This window comes from Haliaeetus albicilla, chromosome 24 (genome assembly GCF_947461875.1).
Source record: "Haliaeetus albicilla chromosome 24, bHalAlb1.1, whole genome shotgun sequence".
Classification (NCBI taxonomy): domain Eukaryota; kingdom Metazoa; phylum Chordata; class Aves; order Accipitriformes; family Accipitridae; genus Haliaeetus; species Haliaeetus albicilla.
The window spans coordinates 11,059,123-11,081,286 of record NC_091506.1 but is presented as its reverse complement, the minus strand read 5'-3'; the positions used below and the strand labels follow the sequence as shown (position 1 = coordinate 11,081,286).

General features: G+C 62.0%; 1 protein-coding gene across 9 annotated transcripts; it reads left to right on the top strand.

Moving 5' to 3' along the window:
- The first annotated feature begins 203 nt into the window (after positions 1–203).
- USP19 (ubiquitin specific peptidase 19) lies at positions 204–21,935 on the top strand. Of its 9 annotated transcripts, none has more exons than XM_069812064.1 (28): positions 224–336; positions 3,972–4,071; positions 4,243–4,487; positions 6,322–6,378; positions 7,471–7,599; positions 8,165–8,298; positions 8,628–9,035; positions 9,387–9,600; positions 9,788–9,944; positions 10,037–10,108; positions 10,628–10,743; positions 11,064–11,278; positions 11,593–11,794; positions 11,881–12,014; positions 12,211–12,369; positions 12,455–12,565; positions 12,739–12,849; positions 13,005–13,106; positions 13,476–13,616; positions 13,799–13,917; positions 14,143–14,280; positions 14,370–14,734; positions 15,427–15,537; positions 16,071–16,287; positions 16,614–16,766; positions 16,881–17,044; positions 17,125–17,303; positions 19,149–20,326. In XM_069812064.1, the coding sequence occupies exons 3-28, from the start codon at positions 4,379–4,381 to the stop codon at positions 19,380–19,382; spliced, it is 4,251 nt and encodes a 1,416-aa protein (XP_069668165.1). In that variant the 5' UTR covers positions 224–336; positions 3,972–4,071; positions 4,243–4,378; the 3' UTR covers positions 19,383–20,326. The 9 variants fall into 9 exon arrangements, with proteins under 9 accessions (XP_069668161.1, XP_069668165.1, XP_069668164.1 ...); XM_069812063.1 differs by having other exon boundaries at positions 9,387–9,654; positions 11,100–11,278; XM_069812061.1 differs by having other exon boundaries at positions 9,387–9,654; positions 11,070–11,278.
- The last annotated feature ends 229 nt before the right edge of the window (positions 21,936–22,164 follow it).

The window sequence follows — 22,164 nt, the reverse complement described above, 5'->3', positions numbered from 1 at the left end:
CCCCCGCCCCGCGCTGGCTCGCGCCCTTGCCCGCCCTTGGGGGGGCGGATCGTCCCTGAGGCGCCGTGATGGCGTCACGGCGGGCGTCGTTGCCATGGCGCCGCCGGGCCGGGCGCCGGCAGAGGGAGGGAACGAGGTCCGCGGCCGGCTTCGTCTGGCGTCACATGACCGCTTTCCCTCCCACCCCCCCCTCGCTTTCCCTGCAACGGGCTCCCGCGTCACGTGGGCTCGTCCGCCGGCTTCCGGAAGTGCGTCACGGGCTCGGGCCTGTCTCCTGAGTCGGCCCGCTCGGAACTTCGGCTCGAAACAAAACAGACCGGAGCGGCGGGCGGGGCCGTGAGTGCGGGACGGGACGGGGACGGGGCCGGCGGGGCCGGGGCGGCCCGGGTTGGCCCGGGTTGAGGACCGGAGCCGCAGCGGCGGCGGGCAGGGCCGACGGGGCGGCGGGAGGCCGGGATGCGGCCCGGGGGCGGGGAGCGAGGCGGTGTGGGAGGGCGCAGCGGATGGCGGCGGCGGCGGCGTGAGAGGGGCCTGAGGCGAGGGGGCTCGGGGTGGGGCGGGAGCTGGGGGCGGCGGGGGGGGCAGGCGGCGCAGCCGCGGGACACGGCAGGACGGGCCGACCGCGGCAGCCTCGGGCAGGAGCCGCGGGGCTGGGCCGCTGCCTGGCACCTGGTGCTCTGCCGGTGTGGGGGGCACTGCCTGGGCCCGGGGCCCTCGGGCGGTTGGGCAGGAGCACTGTTCCCTGTCCCTCTCCTCTCTCCAAATGCCTGAGGCCGGGCAGCGGCGCAGGAGAGGCCGGGGCCTGCCGCTGGCTGCTGTCTGGTCAGGCTCATCTTCTCTGGAGACTTGTCAGGGCCTGGGAGGAGCTGGGCCTGCCGGGCTCCCTACGCAGCACAGCTGTAAGGGCTCGCTGCTGCTGTCACGGTGCTTTGGGGCCACGGTGATTTCCACACGGGTCAGAAATGTTACGTGTGGCAGTGCTGGGCTGGGCGCCTGCCCTGAGTGGCTCTCTGCTTGTTCTGGCTTAGCCTACGTGTCAGGCACGCTGAGAAACTGAAGTAAGAGACGAGCTTGAGTCTTGACACTTCTGATCCCCCGGGGTGACAAGGAGCAGAAGGTGACAAAAGTACTTGTGGGTGCGAGGGAAGTGTTTCTGTCAGCTGTATTCAGGACATGGAGGAGCCAAAAGTCCATGGAAGGATGAGCCTGGGAGATAGCCAACCTTCACAGCCACCCTAGTGAAGGCCTTTGGGCGCTGGGGGGGGGGGATGCTGCAGGCAAGAACCAGGGACCTCTTCCTGCCAAGTGCTAAATGTGCCCCAAACACGGGTGGGGGTGCAAATTGTGTCTTGTGCACCTTCTGCTGTCATTCGCTAAGCATTTACACTAGCCTAGTCTGGTGCTGCTGCGGGAAGGGGCAGCTCTTCTCCCTGGCCCTTTGCTCCTATTCCTGAGTTCTCCCTTTCCTCTGGCCAGTGAAAGTGTTTGTGCAGACCATGCATGAACTGGGTTGGGGAACTGCTCTAGGGTAAGACAAACCTGGCAGAAAGCAGTTTTGCTCTGGCTGGCGTCTTGATCCAGTACATGCTGCAGCCATGTGGGTCCTCGCACCGGCACAATGGCTGGGAGAACAGAGGGGAAGGATGCACCTCCTCTCTCAGCAGCATGGCCAGGCTTTCCCAGCTTGGAGAATGACTGAGTAAGGTTTTGTATGAGCACCTAGACCATCAGGTGCTTCTCGGAGGTACACCTGGCATCTATCCAGGGCAGCCTTTCACCATCTCTCCCCTGCAGCTGCTCCTACAGTGCCGACATTAGTGGTGCCAAAAACTCCATGCCCCTGCACACCCAGGGGCTGAGCATCCTGCCTGGCTGCACGTTTCCTGATGGCAGAGAGGCAGAAAGTCTCAGGGGTTAGAATAGGTGAATGGGAATAATCTGTGCTTTGCCTGCACGCCTCCAGAATCCTGCGGTGCCCACAGCGGCCTTGGGCTGCCATCAGTCTGGCAGCTAGAATCGGGCAGAGCTCCAGCCCTGCTTGGTTCCTGCCTGCCATTAGGAATAACTGTCGGCAAAGCACCCGAGGGAGCCGTGCCCTCAGTGAGGCGTGAGAGCAGCAGGCTTCTCCCGGAGGAGTGACAGCAGACACACGACCCCTTCTCGGGCAGAGGGTCATCCTTTCTCAGCCCTCCAGGACCCTCCTTGGAGCTTGCTGTTGCCTTGCCCAGCAGTTACCCTATGCCACCCCTTCAGCAAAAAATGCTTTCCCGTGTTTGCCAAGCCCAGGTTAGCTTTCTCAGTGCTGGGAAGCATTTGTAGCTGACCTGTTTTGGTGTCAGTGGGGGCTGGAGCTGAGCAACAGCATGCTATTGGCGTCAGAGGGCCAGCCTTGCGAAGCACAGCCACATTCGCCGCTGCAAGGGCCCCTTCCCATTCCCTCTGCAGCCAGAGGCACTTCTGCATCCCAGGGAGACCCAGTGTGTAGCAGCTTGGGGCTGGCATTGCTGTCCTCCCACACTTTCAAGCTCTCTGAGGCTGATGCTGGGCCCTGCTCAGCATCCCCATCTCCAGGTTGTTTCGGGTCCCTCCACCGCAGGTGGCAGGAGCTGTCTGTGCCAGGCAGCGAGGCTGGACTTGGCACTTGAGCTTTTCTCTTGGCTTTGGTGGCTCTTGGTTACATGGCCAAGCTGGCCTGAAGAGAAACGGTTTGGGCGCAATGCCTGTTGTGGGGCTGGCTTTGCCAAACCTAAGAGCAGGGCAGGACTGCTTTGCTCTCTGGGGTCCCTGCAGTTTGTGGCTACATCTCCAAGTTTGTGGCTACTTGTTGCCCCGAGCATTTCTAGAATACAAACGCCTCAGTAATGTGGGGTAGGTAACACAGAGGCACCAGTGTGCTCCCTCTGACTGAGCATTTCCCTTGGAGGTGCTTCCTGTCCCTGGCCGTGCCCAAGCGGAGCTATGGGGTCTGTGCTTGGTACGCAGGTGAGGGCAGGACAAGGTGTTCCCGAGGGCATGGCTTGCCTCCTGCTGAGGGAGAGGCAGGCTCAGTTTAGCTGGGCTAGACCAGGGTGCTGTCAGGCTCAGCTCTGTGTCCTCACATGGGAGCAGGGCCATGGGATGTGGTGTGAATCAGTGCACCGGCAGCTGCTGCAGGCTGCTGGCAACTGGGGGTGGGCCGGATCTGTGCGGCAGGGCCTGCTCCACCGCAGCAAACCCCTGCAGACTGGTGAGCGCTACCAGGGTCAGGGTGTGCAACCGGGGCAGTGAGGGAGGAAGCCTTCCAGCTCTCTGCTTTCACCACCTCCACAGAGGCACCTCAAGTGGGACTGTTTTCAGTGCGTTGTTCCAGCTCTCCTCTATTGAAGCCATGAACACCCGAGGGCGAAACCAGAGAGCAAAACTGAGACCAACCCTTGGGCCAGCAGCTCCCAAACCCATAGGGGAGTTGGCTCTGCCTGGGAAGGCATGTCTAAGGGGGCAGGGGCAAGCACCCTGCCTGCCCTGCCCTCTCCCTGGGGCATGCGGAGCAGAGGTGTCCTGTTTCCAGGCCAGGCCCCGCTGACGCTGTCTGTAAACCGGCAGGGAGATGAATACGCAAGGTGCAGTCATGCTGGTTAAGCTCCCAGCTGGTGGGCGGAGGGAGAGGAACTCTCCTTTTGCCAGGGAGTGCCACTCTCATCTGTCACGGGAGACTATCCCGGGCCTGTTCCCGCTTCTCCCCTTTCTTCCTTCTTAGGGCGTTACTCACTCCTGTTCCCACCCTCTTACATGGGGCACTGTTTGACTGAAATAGCTGCTGCCCCGAGCTGTGGGGTGGGCTGCCCCACTTGACCCTGGAGGCTCGATGTTGCAGATCAGGGCCTCCCCATGTCCTCACCCTCAGCTCTGCCTCTGGGTGTTGTTAGCGCCGGCGGCTTCTCTGGGCCAGTATTGCTGTAGTGGGAACCATGAGCATGACAATTGCTTTCCAGGTTTGTAATGTGTGCCACATACGGAAGACCCCTGGTTGTATCTTGGGAGCTCTGACAAGCCCATGCTTTTGGCAGTAAGCGTTGTAACAGCTGTGATGAGGTAGGTTTCCTCACTGAGCGCTGCGTGGGGCTTCCCGTAAACGCTGCAGTGAAGGTCGTGTGAGGGCACTGGTCCTGGGAGGGCCTGGCGCTGGGGCAGAGAGCAGATCCTGATGCTATTGGGCCTCCTCCACCTGCTCCTCCTGCCACGCTCACTCTCTCCTCTCTTTAGGCCACTAGTTCCTTGCCAGAGAGTTTGACCACAGAGAGTCGCCAAGATAGCTGGGCCAGGAAGAAAACGTCGCACCCCTGACCCAGACTCCATTACCGACCCCGGTGGGCCGTTTGTGTCCTCCAAACGGCTGAAAATGTCCAGCAGCACCAATGCCCCTGGTCAGAGGAGAGTGTCTCGGGGCTTGGATGATGCCACCAACAAGAAGAAGCAGAAGGATCGAGCCAACCAGGAGAGCAAGGAAGGTGAGAGCCCCTCGGCAGCACTGTGGCGAGCAGGCCCATGGTTCCTCGGCCCTGCAGGGTGGGAGCCTCGCAGCCATCTGCTGCAGGATAAGCAGATTTAACTAATCGCTTCCTGCAGCTGATGGTAACCCGTGTGATGTGGGATCCTCTTCAGCACAGTGTCCTGCCTGGACCTGTAACCTCCTTCCTTTGGGTGCTACTTAGCCCCAGCTATGTGAGGAAGGTCAGCCTGAGGCCTTGTTAGCTTAAGCCTGGCATTGGCCTCGGTGGTTGTTTCTAGACTGCTTTTGTCTGGGACTGAGCTGCCCCGATCCAGAGGGAGCGGGACTGAAGCCTGCGGGTGCTCTTGCAGCTGGAGGCAGTGCTGCTTCCCCATCAGTTTGCCGAGGCCAGATGCTGCGAGGCGGCAGCTCGGGTGCTGACAGCACCTGCCGAGTGCGGGGCCTGTGGGTGGGGCTGGTGCTTTAGCTTCTGTGTCAGGGCAAGGTGTGGCTCAAGTGAAATAGTTGCTGTGCAGTAATTCCTTCTGTAGCTGATGTGTATCTGACAAAAACGATGCTTCAGGTGCAGGGAATGCCTGCGGGCAGGATGCAGGCAAGAGTTCCTGCGGCCCTGGAAAACTGCTTGATTTCTGTGCCTGCTCTGTTATGACTGCTGTAACCTCAAAATCACAGGGTGTTTTGTAGGCCAAGGTAAACGAGCGCTTGCTGAGGTCTGTGCTGGAACGGCCAGCTGCAGTCCCCGATGCGAAATTCCATGGTGCAGAGTGCACAGCATTGCACTTTCTCTCACGTGGAAGGTGTGCTGTATCTCTAGTAAGGCCTGACACTCTACACCTTCTGATGCAGGGGCCTCCTGCCTTCCCAGGGGCTGTGGTGTGGCCGTGCTGTCTCCATCCTCTCTGTGCAGAGGTGACGAGGGGCTGGAGCAAGCTGTAGATCCTCCAGGCAGTGCTGCTGCAGTGCTTCTCACAGTGCCAGCCCCACCAGCACCTTTGCACCAGTGACTCCAGTGGTCAGCAGAGGTTCCCTACTGTTTTGTAGCTGATCAAGGGAGGCAGTGACAGCCCTCTGAGCGCTCCAGGGTAGAGACCACAGCTCCCGTTGCTGCTGTTTCTCTGCTCCAGGACCAGGTGCTGTTGCTTTGAGCCCTTTGCCTGGCAGATCTCACCACCCTGTGGGGGTGGACCAGGCCCTGAGACACTTCTGGCTGTTGGAGGTAATCCTGAGGGGAGCAGGGATCAGGTGTCAGGTCAGTTTGGTTCCCCAGCCTGATCTGGAAGGAGGTTTTGGCCACAGATGTTGGCAGCTTGCGCAGGAATGGGAATGTTAAAGTGAAGCTGGGCCACGTGTTTCTCTCATTACAGCAGAATTGGTTTGAGCACAACCAAACATCAGGTTCTCCCTGTCAGATCAAGGCAGGAACTCCTCTGTACAGCTGGAGGCTGAGGGCCTGGTGCACTGAGCAGGGGCACACAGCCTGGTTACCACAAACTCCACACTGAGACATGCCTCAAAGCAGCGCTGTCTGCATGGTGCAGTAATGTTGTGTTGCTGCCACTGTGGTGCTGGTTAGACTGGGATATGGTGGTGTGGCCCAGAGCAGCAGTCCTGGGGGCTGACTTGCGGTGGTGCTGCAGGTAGGGCTCCGGGAAAGGGAGAGGTGTGAGGAAGCAGAGCAGGGAAATGAGCAGTACATGTAGAATGAAAGGCCTGCACAAAGGTTCAGGGGAGAAGGAGGTGATGTGTGAAATTTTGGGCATCAGCATGCTGGCCCATGCTCTTGAGGTGACAGAATGACAGACCTGCCCGCGCTCTGCTTCTCTGCCCACCAGTGTCTCGCCCTGAGCTCGAGCAGGCTGAGACTGCCCAGGAGAAGGACTCAGAGGAGGGTAAGTCGAGGTGTGCGCTGGCTGTCAGTGCATGGCCATGGAGTGCCCTTGCCAAGGGATCTGAAGCTCTCACCTTGTCGTTGTCCCATGCTCTGGCATTGAGCAGAACTAACCTGAGCGCTCCCTTGCCTCTTAGGGAGGTAGTTTGTCTTAGCAGGGTGTGGCCTTCCCAGGGGTGGAGAAGAGCCATGGGCATGTGGCAGGCTGCTTCCAACTCAGGTGTCACAGTGCCACTGAGCACAGCTCTGGGATGCCTTGCTGCCAGCATCTGTCCTGCTTGTTTCTGAGCAGGGAGCCATGCTGGGCTGGGAAGATCCCAAGCTGTGTCACCCAGCGGGCATTGTTGGCTGGTTTGTGCCTTGGTCCAGGCCTGCTTTGAGGACAGAATAGGACATCCTCATGCCACAGAGGGTAGAACAAACCTGATAGAAATTAAGGTGATTGAAATCACCTTTTTGCCTTGAAGACTTCAGGACACCACAGGGCCGGTCCTGGAGCCTCGCAGGCACCTGATGGAGGTTCTGCCTGCAGCGGCGTGATGCTGCTGCACCATTTTCTCCCTGGGTGCAGTGTTCTTGCCCGGCTGGCGAGCCTGCCGATGTTTCAGCCATGTTAGCAGTGCTCACCTGGCAGGAGTACAATGCTTTGGTGATTGCAGCTGGGCTCCTTGGTTTGCATATGCAAAGGGGAAGTGGCAATTTCTGATTGTGGTCAGAGTCCACTTGAATTCCCCAGAGTAATTCTGTGGCTTCCTCGTTTCCTGGGAAAGCAGCGATTGCTTTGTAGTTGGCAGGAGCCACCCCTTCTTCCCAGCCGCTGCTGTTGCATGTGATGGGGCCGAGAGCAGCGCTGCCTTTCTGATCTCTCCAGTTCCCACCGGGATTCACCTGCCCTGCTGCAACATGTGCTCTTGTCTGTGGCCTGTCTGATGAGAGCGGGCTGTGAACATCTCATTTAATTGGCATTATCTGTGTCCCCTGCGTTGACCTCCTTGAACTGAGCGTGCATTCAGGCTTGTGTTCCCCAGCCAAGCAGTGGGCACTGCAGGCTCATGCCCCAACAAGTAGATGACACTTTCCTCCCTCTTCCTAGAGCTGCTGCTGGACTGGAAGCAGAACGCTGACGAGATCATCGTCAAACTGAACTTGGGCAGTGGAGCTCTGAAGGTGGAGGATGTAGATGCTGCTTTCACCGACACGGACTGTGTGGTCAAACTACCAGGTATGAGGAATGAAGCAACTGCTGCAGGCGTTTCTCCAGCGGGGCTTGGCGCAGCTCTGGACTAGACGTGGGACTGATCCAGGCAGGCATAAAACCTTTCCTTCAGAGGCAATGCCTTGCTGTCAGCTGGCACAGGTTCAGCCAGCAGGCAGGGCTGATACAAGAGCTGTGTAAAAGAAGAAGGGTATAGAGCTAGGGAGGGCAGGAGCTGGCCTCTGTGCCAAGTGAACAAGTGCCCACTGCTGCACTGGTGCGTCTCTGTCCCCTGCTCACTGGGATGACTCTGAGTCGCCCCTAGGCATCCCTTGGAAAAGCGACTGTGCGCCTGAGGGCAGGGAGGCCCAGGGCCTTCCTTCTGGGAAGGAGGCCAGCCAGATGTACAAAGCAAATCCAGGGAAGCTGGCTGAAGCCCTGAAAGCTCTTGGGGTATGGTGGCAGCTTGCCTGTGGCCTCCTTGGCTCTGGATGAGTGCTCCCTTGATCCTTGGGGCAGGTGAAAGGGGGCTGTGGATTAGGTGACAGCTGCCTGGAGCGCTGCCTGAGGTGCAGTCCCCCTCTGCTTGTAGACGGGCGCCAGTGGAGCTGTCAGTTCTATGAGGAAATTGAGAGCTCCTGCAGCAAGGTCCAGTGCAAGAAGGGCAACTTTCTACAGCTTGTGCTTCAGAAGAAGATCCCACTCCATACCTGGTCTTCGCTTCTGGTGAGGAGGGGAGAATCTGCCATTTGAAGATCCTTACGGAGCTGGGGGGAGCTGGGGTGAGGGTTTCACTCCCTGCTCCTGAGCTGCCCAGGGAGCAATGTGGGCACATCCTGCATCCACATGCCGCGTGAGGGCAGTGAGCCAGCTGCCTCTGTCCCAGAGAGGGGTGTGTCATTGTACCCCTGTTCCCACCTGCCACATAGCCTCCAGGTCTGGAGCAGAGCCCCAGCGTGCTCTGGGAAGGGGGTGTGAGGGTGAGGGGTTGGCAGAGAGCGTGAGAGGTGCTGCTACCTGGATAGCTTCCCACTGTGCTGCACTGCTTTTCACAGAAGAGAAGGAAAGACGGATCCAAAGAGCTGGCCAAAGGGACCACATGCTGGGAGAATGGGAAGGAGAAGGCTGCTTCTGCAGAGCTGGCCCCTGAAGAGCCAAGGGCTGAAGGTGCAGAACCGCCAAGGTCCCGCCGGGAGCCCTCCAACCCCAAGCGCGCTCCAGGAAGAAGTGAGGCTCTGGGAGGGAAAAGCCCAGCCAGCCCAGGGACACAGAGCGGCCCCAGCGCCAAGCGGGCAGTATACCTCAAAGTGGCTCCCACTGAAGAGGAGCCAAATGCCAGAGTCACTGGGAGCGTGGAGCCCAGCAAAGGGCACAGCGGGAGGGCAGGCAGCCGCCGCAATGGCAGAGCCAGCCAGGTTGATGCGCCCACAGCCCTCGCAGACCTCGCACCGCCACTGGAGAAGGTACCCAAGGACCCAGCCACATGGGCCCTGCTCCCTCAGCCCCGCCGCAGGGCATGTTGCTCACGCAGGGGCCTATCCCTGCCAATGAGATGGGCTTTGGGGTTCCATGGGTGCTGCTGAGGGCTGGCGTGGGCCTGGCTGTGGTGGAGGAGAGGGTGATGTGAGGACCCTGCAGTCACTGGACTGATCATGTCCTCTGGCGCTAATGAGGCTGAACCGAACATGGGATGTGTGGGGGAAGCAGGCGACGTGGAGCTGTGCCTGCCTGGCTGGCAAGAGCCACAGCGGGTGGACCAGGGCAGCTTGGGGGTGACAGTGTCTGTTTTTCACCGTGTGCCTCTGTCTTGAAAGGCTGTGGTTTTGGCCAAGGAAAGTGTTCCTGTGGAGATGCCACCTCTCGCAGCTACCACAGAGGTGTTCCCCCACCGTGTTGCCACCTGTGTGGAGAAGAGGGTCCTGCAGCCAGGCAGCCCTGCTGAGGCCTTGCGGGGCCGGGACTGCACACCTGTCCTGGGAGAGAGCTCTAAGACTGTCCCAGCAGCCACCCCTCCCCCGAGCAGAGACGGTGAGAAGAGGGACTGGTCCAAGGATGATGTGGCTCTGGAAGCAGCGGCTGATGGTGGGTGGCTGGAGCCCAGGGGTCGGCCTGGTCAGGAAGGTCCATCTGCTCAGGACCTTTCCTGGGTCAGCCTGGAGCACTGCCTTGGTGTGCAAAGAAGGTAATGTCTCTCTCCACGGTTCTCCTCTCTCAGAGCCAGAGCCTTTTGTGAGCCTGACCTTTGTCAAGAATGACTCATACGAGAAGGGCAATGACCTGGTGGTAGTGCACGTCTACGTGAAGGAGATCCACAAGGAGACGTCCAAGGTGTTATTCCGGGAGCAAGACTTCACCCTGGTGTTCCAGACAAGGTACAAGCGTGCCAGGCTCCTGCAGAGCTCCTGGCTGCGGCTGGGCTACTTGTTTGTTCACCTCTTCTCACTCACTTCTGATGTCTTTACAGTGACACAAACTTCCTTCGCCTCCATCCTGGCTGTGGGCCCCACACAGTGTTCCGGTGGCAGGTGAAGCTCAGGTATGGCTCCTGTCCTTCTAGCCTGCACTGGGGTAAGGGAGCTGAGAGGGCAGAGCTGGAGCCAGTCCTGGCTGGTGGGTCTGTGCAGGGAATGCTCATTTCTGCACCTGGGGGCTTCCCTTACACCATGCTGTGCTAATGCCCCAAGCCTGGGTTGCCTTGGCTCTGTGTAGTGGCTTGCAGTGGAGGAAATCCCAGCATCTTCTTGCCTGCAGTTCCCCCCGTAGCCTGTTCTAGAGCTCTTGGGGACAGTCAGACCAGCCTGTGTGCATTTTGGGTAGTATGTCCAGCAGGAGGGGGCTTGTGGAGCCACGCAGAATGGATCTGGCAGGAAAGGGGCCCTCTGTGTTCAGTGTGGCCAGGCTCAAGGGTTTCCACCCTTTGTCAGGGCCACCTTGGAATCAGTGCTGGCCAGGTCCCTACTGCCTGGAGGCCATGGCCCTGCCTTGCAGAGGCTTTGGCATGTCTGAGGCTGCTGGGGGATCTGGGGCACCCCTGACCTTGCTGCATGTCTTGCAGGAACCTTATTGAGCCAGACCAGTGCACGTACAACTTCACGATGTCTCGCATTGATGTCTGCCTGAAGAAACGCCAGAGCCAGCGCTGGGGGGGGCTGGAAGCTCCAGCCACACGAGGTCTGCACCCTGCCTTCTTGTCTTGCCTACCTGCTGCACCCTAGTGGGGCATGGGCCATCCTCACTGCCAGCAGCAGCCAGCTGGTACCAGATCCTCCAGCACGGGGTTGTGGGGAAGGAGAGGGACTGAGTGGGTGCAGGCAGGAGGGGTGTAGGGCAGGGTGAGCCAAGTGCTAGGGGAAGGGCACTGCTGTTCCCCTTGCTTACAAAGAAGAGGGGTAGGAGAGAGCCTGTGTGTGAGCATGGACTGAGCGGCTCAGCCCCGCCGTGGGCAGCGCATGGTGCTGCTAACCACAGGCCCACCCTTCCCCCTTTTTAAGGTGCAGTGGGTGGTGCAAAGGTTGCCATGCCTACAGGCCCTACCCCTCTGGACAAGAACCCCCCGGGCAGTAACCAGCACCCCCTGTCCAGCAAGGAGGAGGCCCGAGCCAGTGACAAAGAGAAGCCGCGTGTGGAAGATGGCGGACTGGATGGCGTGGCAGCCCGTACAGCCCCAGAGCATGTGGCAGTGAAGCAAGAGCCGCACATCCCCTCGGTGAGTAGGGATGCACAGGATTTGACCTTGGCAGGGGGAAAGGGAGGCCCATTTGTCCTTCTCGTGGGACCCCACCTCCTTGGTGTTGCTCTGGGGACTGACAAACTGTTCCTGGAGGAGGGGGCACTGCTCCTCAGTCATAGCTGGCAGGACTGAGGGCAGTGGTTGGCCTGTCTATCCCAGTCCTGGTGGGAGATAGCGTAATGGCTCCAGCCCAGCCACATCAGAGGGGTGCCCTGGGCTTTTGGGTTCCCCTGGTATTCCCAGAGAGACCCCTGAGCGCAGCACCCTTACACCCACCTCTGCTTCGGCAGCCCAAACCAACGTGCATGGTGCCACCAATGACACACAGCCCTGTGAGCACCGAGAGCGTGGAGGATGATGAGGATGAGGACGAGAAGAAGAAGGTCTGCCTGCCTGGCTTCACGGGGCTGGTGAACCTGGGCAACACCTGCTTCATGAACAGCGTCATCCAGTCCCTGTCTAACACCCGGGAACTGCGCGACTACTTCCATGGTGAGCCCACACTGGAAGCCCAGCAGAGCCCTGCCACTCAGACGGTGCAGCCTGCAGCCACCCTTGCTCTCCTGCGTCTCTTACAGATCGGTCCTTTGAGTCTGAAATCAACTACAACAACCCGCTGGGGACGGGGGGACGCCTGGCCATTGGCTTTGCCATGCTGCTGCGAGCGCTGTGGAAGGGCACGCACCATGCCTTCCAGCCCTCTAAACTGAAGGTAGGGCCGCAGGCACCGGCGCTATGCAGGAGTTGCTGTGGGTCAGGGCCCAGCACTCTGCTGTAGGCACCTGGCTGCCCTGCTACTGCCACGGAGAGCTAGGTGGGTGTGGGTGGGTGCAGCCAGGCTTTGTGCATTGGGCAGGCAGTGCTGCTGGGGGCGCCGCTGGCCAGCCCTGACTACTGTGCTCCCCTAGGCAGTCGTGGCCAGCAAGGCCAGCCAGTTCACTGGCTATGCCCAGCACGATGCTCAGGAGTTCATGGCCTTCCTGCTCGATGGCCTGCATGAAGACCTCAACCGCATCCAGAACAAGCCCTACACAGAGACTGTTGACTCGGATGGGAGGCCTGACGAGGTGAGGATGTCCCTCCCCAAAGGCACTGGGTGAGCAGCCCTGGCCTGGGTAGTTTAGTGTAGTGCTGAGCCCTTTCTCCCTGCAGGTGGTAGCTGAGGAGGCCTGGCAGCGACACAAGATGAGGAATGACTCTTTCATTGTGGACCTCTTCCAGGGCCAGTACAAATCCAAGCTGGTGTGCCCAGTGTGTTCCAAGGTAGGGCAGCCCTGGAGGCTCTGTCCCTGTCCTGGCTGTGCGGCAGCAGGCTCCTGACCCTCGGAGAGCACAGGTCACAGGGCAAGGCTGGATCTTAGGTCTGCTAGGGCTACTGCCCCGCTGATCTCAGCCACAAGCACTTCCCACAACTGAGCATGCTCTCGCATCTGCAGGTGTCCATCACCTTTGACCCCTTCCTGTACCTCCCCGTGCCCCTCCCGCAGAAGCAGAAGGTGCTGACCGTCTACTACTTTGCAAAGGAACCGCACAAGAAACCCATCAAGGTACAGGACATAGTCTGCTCTGGGGAGGGAGCCTGAGAGGGCTCCTGGAGGTGCCCCAGGCAGCTGGTTATGTGCCAACAGGCTAAGCCTTGTGTTAAGTAAGGGCCCACATGCCTTGGTGTGCTGTGACTGATGTGGCACTTTCTTGGTGGCAGTTCCTCGTGAGTATCAGCAAGGAGAACTCCAGTGCCATGGAGGTACTTGACTCAGTGGCCCACAGCGTGCGCGTGAAACCAGAGAACCTGCGCCTGGCAGAGGTGAGAGTGCTCAAGCTGGGGAGCAAGCCATGGGCTGCTCTTGTGGGTGCCCTGGCTCCCACAGCTCTGCAGGGAATATGGTCACTGACAGTCCTTTGCCCATATCCAACATGTCCATGGGACGGATTTTGTCCGCGGGCAGCATTGTCATGCACAGGGTGCTGCTGGGCAGATCCCTGCTCAGGAGGGCTGGGCCACTGCAGTAGGGCAGGGGATGTACCTCCTCCCCTGGTGAGGTGGTGAGCTGAGCACAGCATCCCTGTGGTGCTGCTGTCCCAGCAGCTCACTGTGGGGCTGAGGTCTGGCTTTCTCAGGATAGGAAGCATGGGGTAGCCCTCACAAGGCCCCACTCCACTGCTTTCCTGGCAGGTGATCAAGAATCGCTTCCACCGCATGTTCCTGCCATCCAACTCGCTGGACACAGTCTCCCCCACAGACCTGCTGCTCTGCTTCGAGGTGCTGTCCCCAGAGCTGGCCAAGGAGCGGGTGGTCGAGCTGCAGGTCCAGCAGGTAAGAGGGGATATTGGGACTACTGGGAGGCATGCAGGAAGGCTGAGCCTGCAAGTGGGGCTGAGCAGGAGGGGGAGAGCTGCATGCAAGGGTGACTAGCTGCAGTGAGCACGGATGCCCACCAAGGCTACCTTGTCCTGCCCGGGTGCCCTTCCCTGCCCGACGGGTCCTTTCTCCTGCAGCGTCCACAGGTGCCCAGTGGCCCCGTCGCCAAGTGTGCGGCCTGCCAGAAGAAGCAGCTGCCAGAGGATGAGAAGCTCAGGCGCTGCACGAGGTGCTATCGAGTCGGTTACTGCAACGTGTGAGTTGGCTTGGTGCCTGGCAGGGAGGGAGGGTGTCCTGCCTTGAAAGGCTGGATGGGAGAGCTCAGACCACTGGGAGGAGGTGGGATGGGCCTGGCCTTTGGGAGAGAGCCAGTCTGGCTCGTGGTGCTCCCCTTGTCCCCATTGCACCCCTCTGCCACTGCTGTGCTCCTGCCTGGGGTGGTCACGGATGCTGGGTTCAGCAGGGGCTGTATGTGTTACAGGGCATGTCAGAAAACACACTGGCCAGACCACAAGGCTTTGTGCCGCCCCGAGAACATCGGTTTCCCCTTCCTCATCAGTGTGCCAGAGTCCCGCCTCACCTATGCCCGCCTGGCCCAACTGCTGGAGGGCTACGCAAGGTGAGGGTCCGGGAAAGGAGGGTGCTTCTGCCCCAGAGCTGAGCTCAGCCCTGTGTCTGGCCAGCTCTGACTGCCACCTCCTTGCCCAGGTACTCAGTCAGCGTGTTCCAGCCTCCATTCCAGCTGGGCCGGATGTCACCAGACCAGGGGCTGCAGCCTCTGCTCCCAGACAAGCTGGACCCCCTGGCCAAAAGCAGCTGTGCAGCAGCCACCTCTGCCCCTGAGCTGGGGGACGTGGATAGGGCTACCAGCCTCCTGCAGGAGCCCCCGCTCTCGCCAGCTGTGCCTGAGCTGCACCTGGAGCTGGGGGACACTGGCACTGTCCGGAGCAAGGTCCTGGCAGCTAGGAGTTCCCTGTTGAGCTTGGATTCGGGCTTCTCTGAGCACATGGAGTCGCAGGGCGACAGCTGTTGTGAGAAGGAGCCATCCTATGAGAGAGCACTCAAGCCAGAAGGTAAGAGGTGCTGTGGTGCTAACAGTGTCTGTGCCAGGAGCCCAGGCAGCCCCAAGAAAAAACAGGAGCAATGCTTCCTCCTTTGGGGGACCCTCGACCACAGCATCTGTTCTCTCCTTGTGAGCTTGGTCTGGAGACCCTTGGGAACATAAATGAGGCTCTGGGAGCTGTGTTTTGGGAGTGTTGCCCCACCTGAAATGCCTGTCTGCCCACGCTCTGCCTTGCCCTGGCAGGGCCCATGGGGCAGAGCAGAGACCTGACTAGGAAAGAGTCTGGAGTGTTGTGTTGCTGTGGGAGGGGTGGGAAGGCAGGGGCTGGCAGAAGACTCAGAGTCCCGTGGAAGGGCAGAGCCCAGCGCGGGCTGAGCCCCTCAGGGCTGTGAGCGCAGCGTTTCCCTCGCTCTGACTCAGCTGCACGGGAGCAGCCTCTTGCGCTCGGCTGCCTGGCTGTCACGTTTCCAGACACTCGTCTCAGGATGGCAGCAATGTGCAGCGAAGGGGCAAGGCAGGCAGAGGAGCGCAGCTTGCCAGGGGCAGGCGCCTGCTAAAAATAGTCAAGGACATGGGGCACGTGGTTGTGTCCCTTGCAAGGCCGTAGCATGTGAGGTGGGGGGTGGGGGCACTGCAAATTCTTGGCCCCTATGCAGGGCAGACAGGCAGTGCCACCACAGATCTGTCCCTGCCTGTCCACAGCTGCCATCCCTGGGTACCAGCACACTCCAGACTCACTGAGCGCCCGTGCCACGCAGTTTTACATCAACAAGATCGATGCTGCCAACCGAGAGCACAAGCTGGAAGATAAAGGTGAGCCCAGAGTCCCAGAAAGCGCCACCTTCATTCCTTGTGACCTCTGGTGGGGTGGTAGATCTGCCTGGCCCAAGGTGAACCCAGATGTGACAGTGGCCCCAGGCTGGACAGCGAAAGCTGCATCTGGCACAGGGGAGGCCAGGGCTCTGCTGCACAGAGCTGCTGCCTGGAAGCTCTTCTTGGGCATGATGTTCCTGCTCTCCTCAGCAAATAGACCAATTCCCTTCAACCTCCTGCATCCACAGAGGGTCTGTGATCTCTGGGTCACCTCTTGTCTGAATGGGATGCCCGCATCCAGTGCTGGTTATGTAGGCGCTGCCGAGAGGGGCTGTGCCAGCCTTGCTCCCTGGCTGGTTGGGAGGCTCTGCTACCCTGGGATGGTGAACCTGGCCATGGGGCACCTCTCCCTTCCTGACAGCACTGCATGATCACTGTATCGAGCCAGGATGGGCAAGACTGCTCCTAGCCCCAGCAAGGTGGCCTGGCCCAGCCTGGTGGGGCAGGTGTGTGAGGTGTGCGCCCCTTTGCAGGTGACACCCCCCTGGAGCTGACAGATGACTGCTCCCTTGCCCTGGTGTGGAAGAACAATGAACGCCTCAAGGAATTTGTGTTGGTGGAGTCCAAGGAGCTGGAGTGCGTGGAGGACCCAGGCTCGGCCAGTGAAGCAGCCCGGGCTGGCCACTTCACCCTGGAGCAGTGCCTCAATCTCTTCACCAAGCCCGAAGTCCTGGCCCCGGAAGAAGCGTGGTGAGGGAGGCGGCAGGTTGGGTTCCAGCCTGTGGGCCCAGGCAGCAGCAGGGGTTTCCCAGGAGCTGCCCAGGCCTGCACGCTGTTTCTTCTGGTGGCCAGGGGTGTTGGGCTGGCCTTCCCTGTGCACTGGGGAGGGAGGCCATGAGCCAGCAGGGAGCAATGCCAGCGCTCTGTAGGACTGTGCTGGCCTGCCCCTGGCAGGGGAGGCTGAGAACCTCCCACATCCCCTCTGCCAGCCCCACATGTGGGGGACCTTGGGGCTGGGCTGGGCTGTGAGACCCGAGGCTCTTCCTGTACCGGTAATGAGCACACTCTTTCCCCAGGTACTGCCCCAAGTGCAAGCAGCACCGTGAGGCCTCCAAGCAGCTGATGCTGTGGCGGCTACCCAACGTCCTCATTATCCAGCTCAAGCGCTTCTCCTTCCGCAGCTTTATTTGGAGGGACAAGATCAACGACATGGTGGACTTCCCTGTCCGGTGAGAACCTGGGAGATGGAAGTGCCTGGGTTGGCACTGCCTGTGCTGCCCTGCAGCCTGGCCTCTCCCTGCCTATCGCTGACTGTCCCCGACTGTCCCTGTGTCTCTCCCCAGGAGCCTGGACCTGAGCAAGTTCTGCATTGGCCGGAAGGGAGAGCAGCAGCTGCCCATGTATGACCTATATGCTGTGATCAACCATTACGGAGGCATGATTGGGGGACACTACACGGCGTACGCCCGCCTGCCCAACGACAAGAACAGCCAGCGCAGTGACGTGGGTGAGGATCTGCCAGCCTTGCCGCCCCACCTCTCCTGCAGCCGTGGCCCGTCTGCTTGCTTAACCCTTCTCTCCTCTCAGGCTGGCGGCTCTTTGACGACAGCACAGTCACCACCGTGGATGAGAGCCAGGTGGTAACCAGATACGCGTATGTCCTCTTCTACCGCCGGCGGAACTCTCCTGTGGAGAGACCCCTGCCAGGGCACCCCCCAGACCACCGAACCGAGCGCACCCCCTCTGCGGAAGCTGCTGCCAGCCAGGTGAGAGCTCGCGTCCCTTTCGGCACTGTTGGAGCCACAGAGCCTTGAAATGCGCCCAGGTGCCCACGCACAGGGCCCAGCCCATTTCTGCCAGCACCCACGGAGCTTGGCACAGCTGCAGTGTGGTGCCTGCTCCTCTTTGACACCAAAGAGCTTGTGCCAGCCAGGCACTGGGGCCTGCCTTGCCCTGTTCTTGCTGTGAGCTTGGGACGGTCTCTGCCCTGAGGGACCACAGGAGAGCTGGTTCCCGTCATCGGGGTTGGAGTGCTGATGGGAGGGCACCGGAGGAGGCAGGAGGAGACCCAGCCTTGCCAGGGTCTGCACCAGAGGAAGGTTGTGAGCAGTGCAGTAGGAGCTGGCTGTGCTAGACAGCAGTGAGAACCTGCCCTAGGCAGTTGCTCTCGAGGCAGGGTGGGGGATGCTTTCTGCTGGGGCCCAGCTTGGGGCCAAGCTAGGTGCAAAAAAGGCAAAGGCCAGTGCTGAGCCAGAGGCCTGGCAGCCCTCCGCAGGGTGCTGAAGAGAAACCTGCCAGAGTGAGCTCTGCTGCCGGGCGCCTGGGAGGGAGGGGTGGCCCAGCTGGCAGGGCGCTTCCGGCATGCGCTGTCGGGGAACGGTTTGGCTGATCTTTGCGTGAACGTCAGACACGAAGGCCCAGGCTGGGGCGCGGTGCAGCGCCCACCTGGCTAGCCCCCCCCGGCGTCTCTGTGCTGCAGCCCTTCCCTCCGTGCTCGGCACCCCCGTGGCCCCGCGGGGTCTGACGACGATGCTCAGCTCATCTCTGGCACGTCTGCACGCGTGAGGTCCATCTGGCCTGGCCCGGCCCATCTTGCTCGCACAGCCCTCAGCCTAGCACTGGTTAGGCTTCCTGGCTCTCAGCTGGGGACAGGAGCTGTCCGTCTCTGGGGCGTCCAGCACGTTGGTGTCTGCCTGCCTGGGCTGCTCCTGTCCTGGGGGGCTGTGCGTGTCCTGGAGTAGCCCCGCTTGCTGGGGGTGGCCTGGGCAACAGGAAGGCTGAGCTGCTCATCCCACACCGGCGGTGGTGGGAGCCTTCAGGGGCCCGGGCGGCACTGAGGCTCACTGTACGTCCCACAGCACCGGGGTTCGTCCGGTCCCCTCGTGGCGCCGGGGCTCATCCGGCCCGCCGCAGCGCCGGATCCTCCACAGTGATGGGGCGCGTCGGATCCCGCCGGGGCTCAGCGGGTCCCCGAGCGCCTCGGAGCACCCGCACCCCCCCAGGCACTGGGTGCCCTCCGGAGACCTGCGCCCTGATTGGCCACTCTGCGCGATCACCGGCACAGTGAAGGGCCAGGCTGTGATTGGCTGCCTGTGAATAATCCTCCTGGAAGCTGGGCTACGACTGGCTGTCGGAGCATCCCCACCCACCAAAGCAGAGCTGTGACTGGCTGTGCTGTTGACCGTGCCTCCTGCTCCCGCTGCCCCGGCTGGCTTTGGATTGGCTGTTGTCTGAAAGATCCTGTTGGGATCCCAAAAGCTGGGCTGCGATTGGCTGCTGCCTGCCCCCTCACCACCTGGACCCACCAATGCCAGCGCATCGGCTCCACCGGGATCCGCCTGCCCGCTCCACTCCCTGCAGCCCCACGAAGACCCTGCCTGGCAGCTGCCCACGCTCCCTCCCGCAGAGCCGCCCACCGGAGCCCGGCTGCACCCCATGCACCGGAGACCCCGAAGAGCCGCGGGGGCGGGCGCGACCGCGATGGTGCTGCATGGGGAGGCGGGCTGGCTGGGCACGGGGCTGGGCTTGCAGGCAGCCGCCTGCCCCGGGGGATGGCGAGGGGTGTTGCCCGTTGTGTTCTCCAAGTGCTGACGCAGGTTTCCACATCGCAGGCTTCTCTGATCTGGCAGGAACTGGAGGCTGAAGAACAAGAGCTGCAGCTCGAGGCACCCCAAAGGCCTGCAAGAAACTCCTGGAGGCCTCGTGGCCAGAAGCAGAGTCCGGGCACTCCCCAGCACCCAGACGAAGGCTGCGTCAGATACTTTGTCCTGGCCACCACGGCCGCAATCGTGGCACTCTTCCTGAATGTCTTCTACCCGCTCATTTACCAGACCCGCTGGAGATAGGCATGGGCACGTGGCCAGCTGCGGGAGCAGGGCTGCTGGGCACGCACACACTGTCCTAGGATGCGACGAAGACATCGGGCGGCAGGACAGAAACCTCCGGGAAGGACTCGCCGAGGGAAGTGTGGGGCTGTCGGCTCCTGCCTGTCTGCTCTGGCATCTCCCATGCCAGCTGGCAGGGCTGCGTGGCCAGCCTGCTGCCTTGCCAAGGCGCAGCCCAGAACCAGGAGCCCCTCTGCCCGCCCTCCCTCCCTCTTGCTGTCTACTGGGAGTGGGGCAGACCTTGTGGCTACCTGCTGCTCAGGAAGGGACGTTGCCACTGCAGCGTGGCTGGGGCCTGGGACCCCCCCAGGAACATTGACCACCTTTGCTTGGCTCCCAAGAAAGAAGCGGAGGCCTGGCAGGAGGCTGCAGCAAGGGCAGGATGCCCTGACACGGGTCCTTGTCCAGGTGCCTCTCCCAGCTGTGCTGCTGCGGGAGCCTTGTGCTCCCCAGGGCTGGTGTGACCCGTGGCTCCTGGGCCAGCCCGGTCCCTCCTGCCACCCTCCCCCTGAGCCTCCTGGTGCCAGGTGCCCCTGCACTGGGAGTTGTGTGCACCATGCCCCCATGCTGGGGCTGAACAGGGTTGTCACCGGAGGCTCACCCCCGCCGCAGCTCCTCTCCCCCGGACAGCTGCTGGGGAGCCTGGCAATCTGGGCTGGGGTGCCCGTGGTGAGCACCTGCCTCTGTGGGCTGCTGGGAACCAGCAGCCCCCAGTGCTTTGGGGTATGTGGGCTGTCCCTGCTTGGCCCCAGCAGGCTGTGTCCGGGGGGGGCCGGGTTTCTGCCGGGGGAGTGCGGCGCAATGCCTCGTTTGTGAGGAGACCGGCTGCCCATGCTGCGGGAGAGGTGTGGGCTTGGGGAGTGCAGGTAGGACCTCGGTGTGTTAATAAAGCCAGGTTTTCCAAAGAGATGCAGCATCCCTGTCCTGTGTGATGGGACCCCTGCACAGGGGCAGGGACTCTGTGCTGGACCCAGTGACCTTTCTGTGCCTAAGTCGACTCTCTCTGGCCCAGCCGGCATGGGGACTGTGCCCTGGACTCCAGCGGGTGCCTGGTCCACCATGTGCAGCAGTGGCCTCAGGGGAGAGCTCTGCCTGCCAGTGCCTTGGGGCACAGGCTGGGCTCCCGCTCCCCAGCCGTGGGGCGGCAGCCCCAGCAGGGCGCATGCAGGTTGTAGGGGCCCGTAGGGCCGGTAGCGTGTGGTCCTGTGAGGCTGGAGCACAGGCTGCAGCTCTAGCAGTGTCTGACATTGAGACGTGTTGCCCTTGGCCGAGTGTGGCTCAGGCTGCTCTGGCGTATTTGGGTGCGAGTGTTGACTTCAGAGCCCTGTGACTTCCTTTTCCGTCTCCGTCGCTGTCCCGCTAGCAGTGCCCTTGGCTGGCTCGGGAAGGATGCTTGGCAGGGAGGGGGCTCGCCTGTGTTTCCGGCTGGGGCTTGAGCAGGACAGCGGGGAGCCCAGAGCTCCCCCCCATTTCGGTTCCGCACCCCTCTTGCACGTGCGCTGTCGTGTTCTCCCTGCCAAGCGGGTCCCAGCCGGGGAGCCCGGCAGGGCCGTGCCGCGGTCATGAGGTGCCCATCCTGGAACAGTCGCCTCATTGTCTGCAGCCCTGGACCTCCGTGGCTTCCCCCGCTCGCCCACGGCGCTGGCCTCGTGGGGCTGAGTCAGTGCCCGGCGCCGGTGGGGTGACCTCTGCTCCTGCTGGCGCTGGCACCCTGGGGTTGGGGCCCACAAGCCGCTGCCTGCACCTGCCCGCCCGCCTTCCCTGGAGGTGGGTGGCCAGCAGCAAGGCCCGGGCTAGGTGCTCTCGGCCCTGGAAATCCCCTCTGGTCCTGCGCTGTTCCTCAGAACCAGGCAGGCGCTGGCAGCCTGCCCCGTGGCTCGTCGCTGCCGCCTGGGCTGGCCGGGTGCCCGTGCCCCGGCGCAGGGCTCTGCTCAGACTGGCCCTGGCCGCGGCAGCCCCGGGGGCACGAGTGCCGGGCTGGGGAGAGGCGGCAGTGCCGGGGCCGGGCTGAGCGTGCTGCAGCCTGGCTCTTCTCTGGCATGCAGGTGGGGGCTGCCGCTGGGGACCCTGGGCACGCTGCCTTCCCCCTGCCCTGCTGCTGGGGGCTGGCACCAGCTGCTGCTCTCCGGGCTGTGGGGCCGCACATGCTGCCTGGGGCCCCTACCCCAAGGGGCCCCGTCCCCCTGGCACCCTATGGTCCCCGGGAGCAGGGAGGGAGAAGATGGGTAGGCAGGGTGCCGGTCTCCCTCTCACACCCCTGGTCTCCCTCTCTCATACCCGCCTTCTGCTTGCAGGGATTGCCCCCGGTGCCGTTCGGATCTGGCCTGGCCCCCGAAGGAGCCCCGGCGCTGGCTGCGGAAGGCCTCCCCGAGCGCTTCACCAGCCCAACCGAGCGCCCGGCCCCCTCCTACAGCAGCATGGAAGAAGTCGACTAGGGCATCGCGGAGCGCCTGCCCCGGGGGGTGCGGGCCGGGCCGGGCGCTGGGGGGTGGGGGGACTGGGGGGGGTCGGGGTTTGTCCTGCGCTCATTAAACTCGCTGAACTCCACTCGCTTCTGCTGCCTGCTGTCCCCTGGGACCCTCTGGTACCTGGTGAGCCTCCCCAGGCCACCGTGTCCCCAAGTGTGCTGTTGGGACCCCCAGCATCCTGCTGCCACGGGTGCCCTCATGCCCCGTGCTCCCTGGTGTGCTGTGGTACCCAGTGCACCCTACAGCTCCATGTCCCCTGGTGTCCCCAGTGCTCC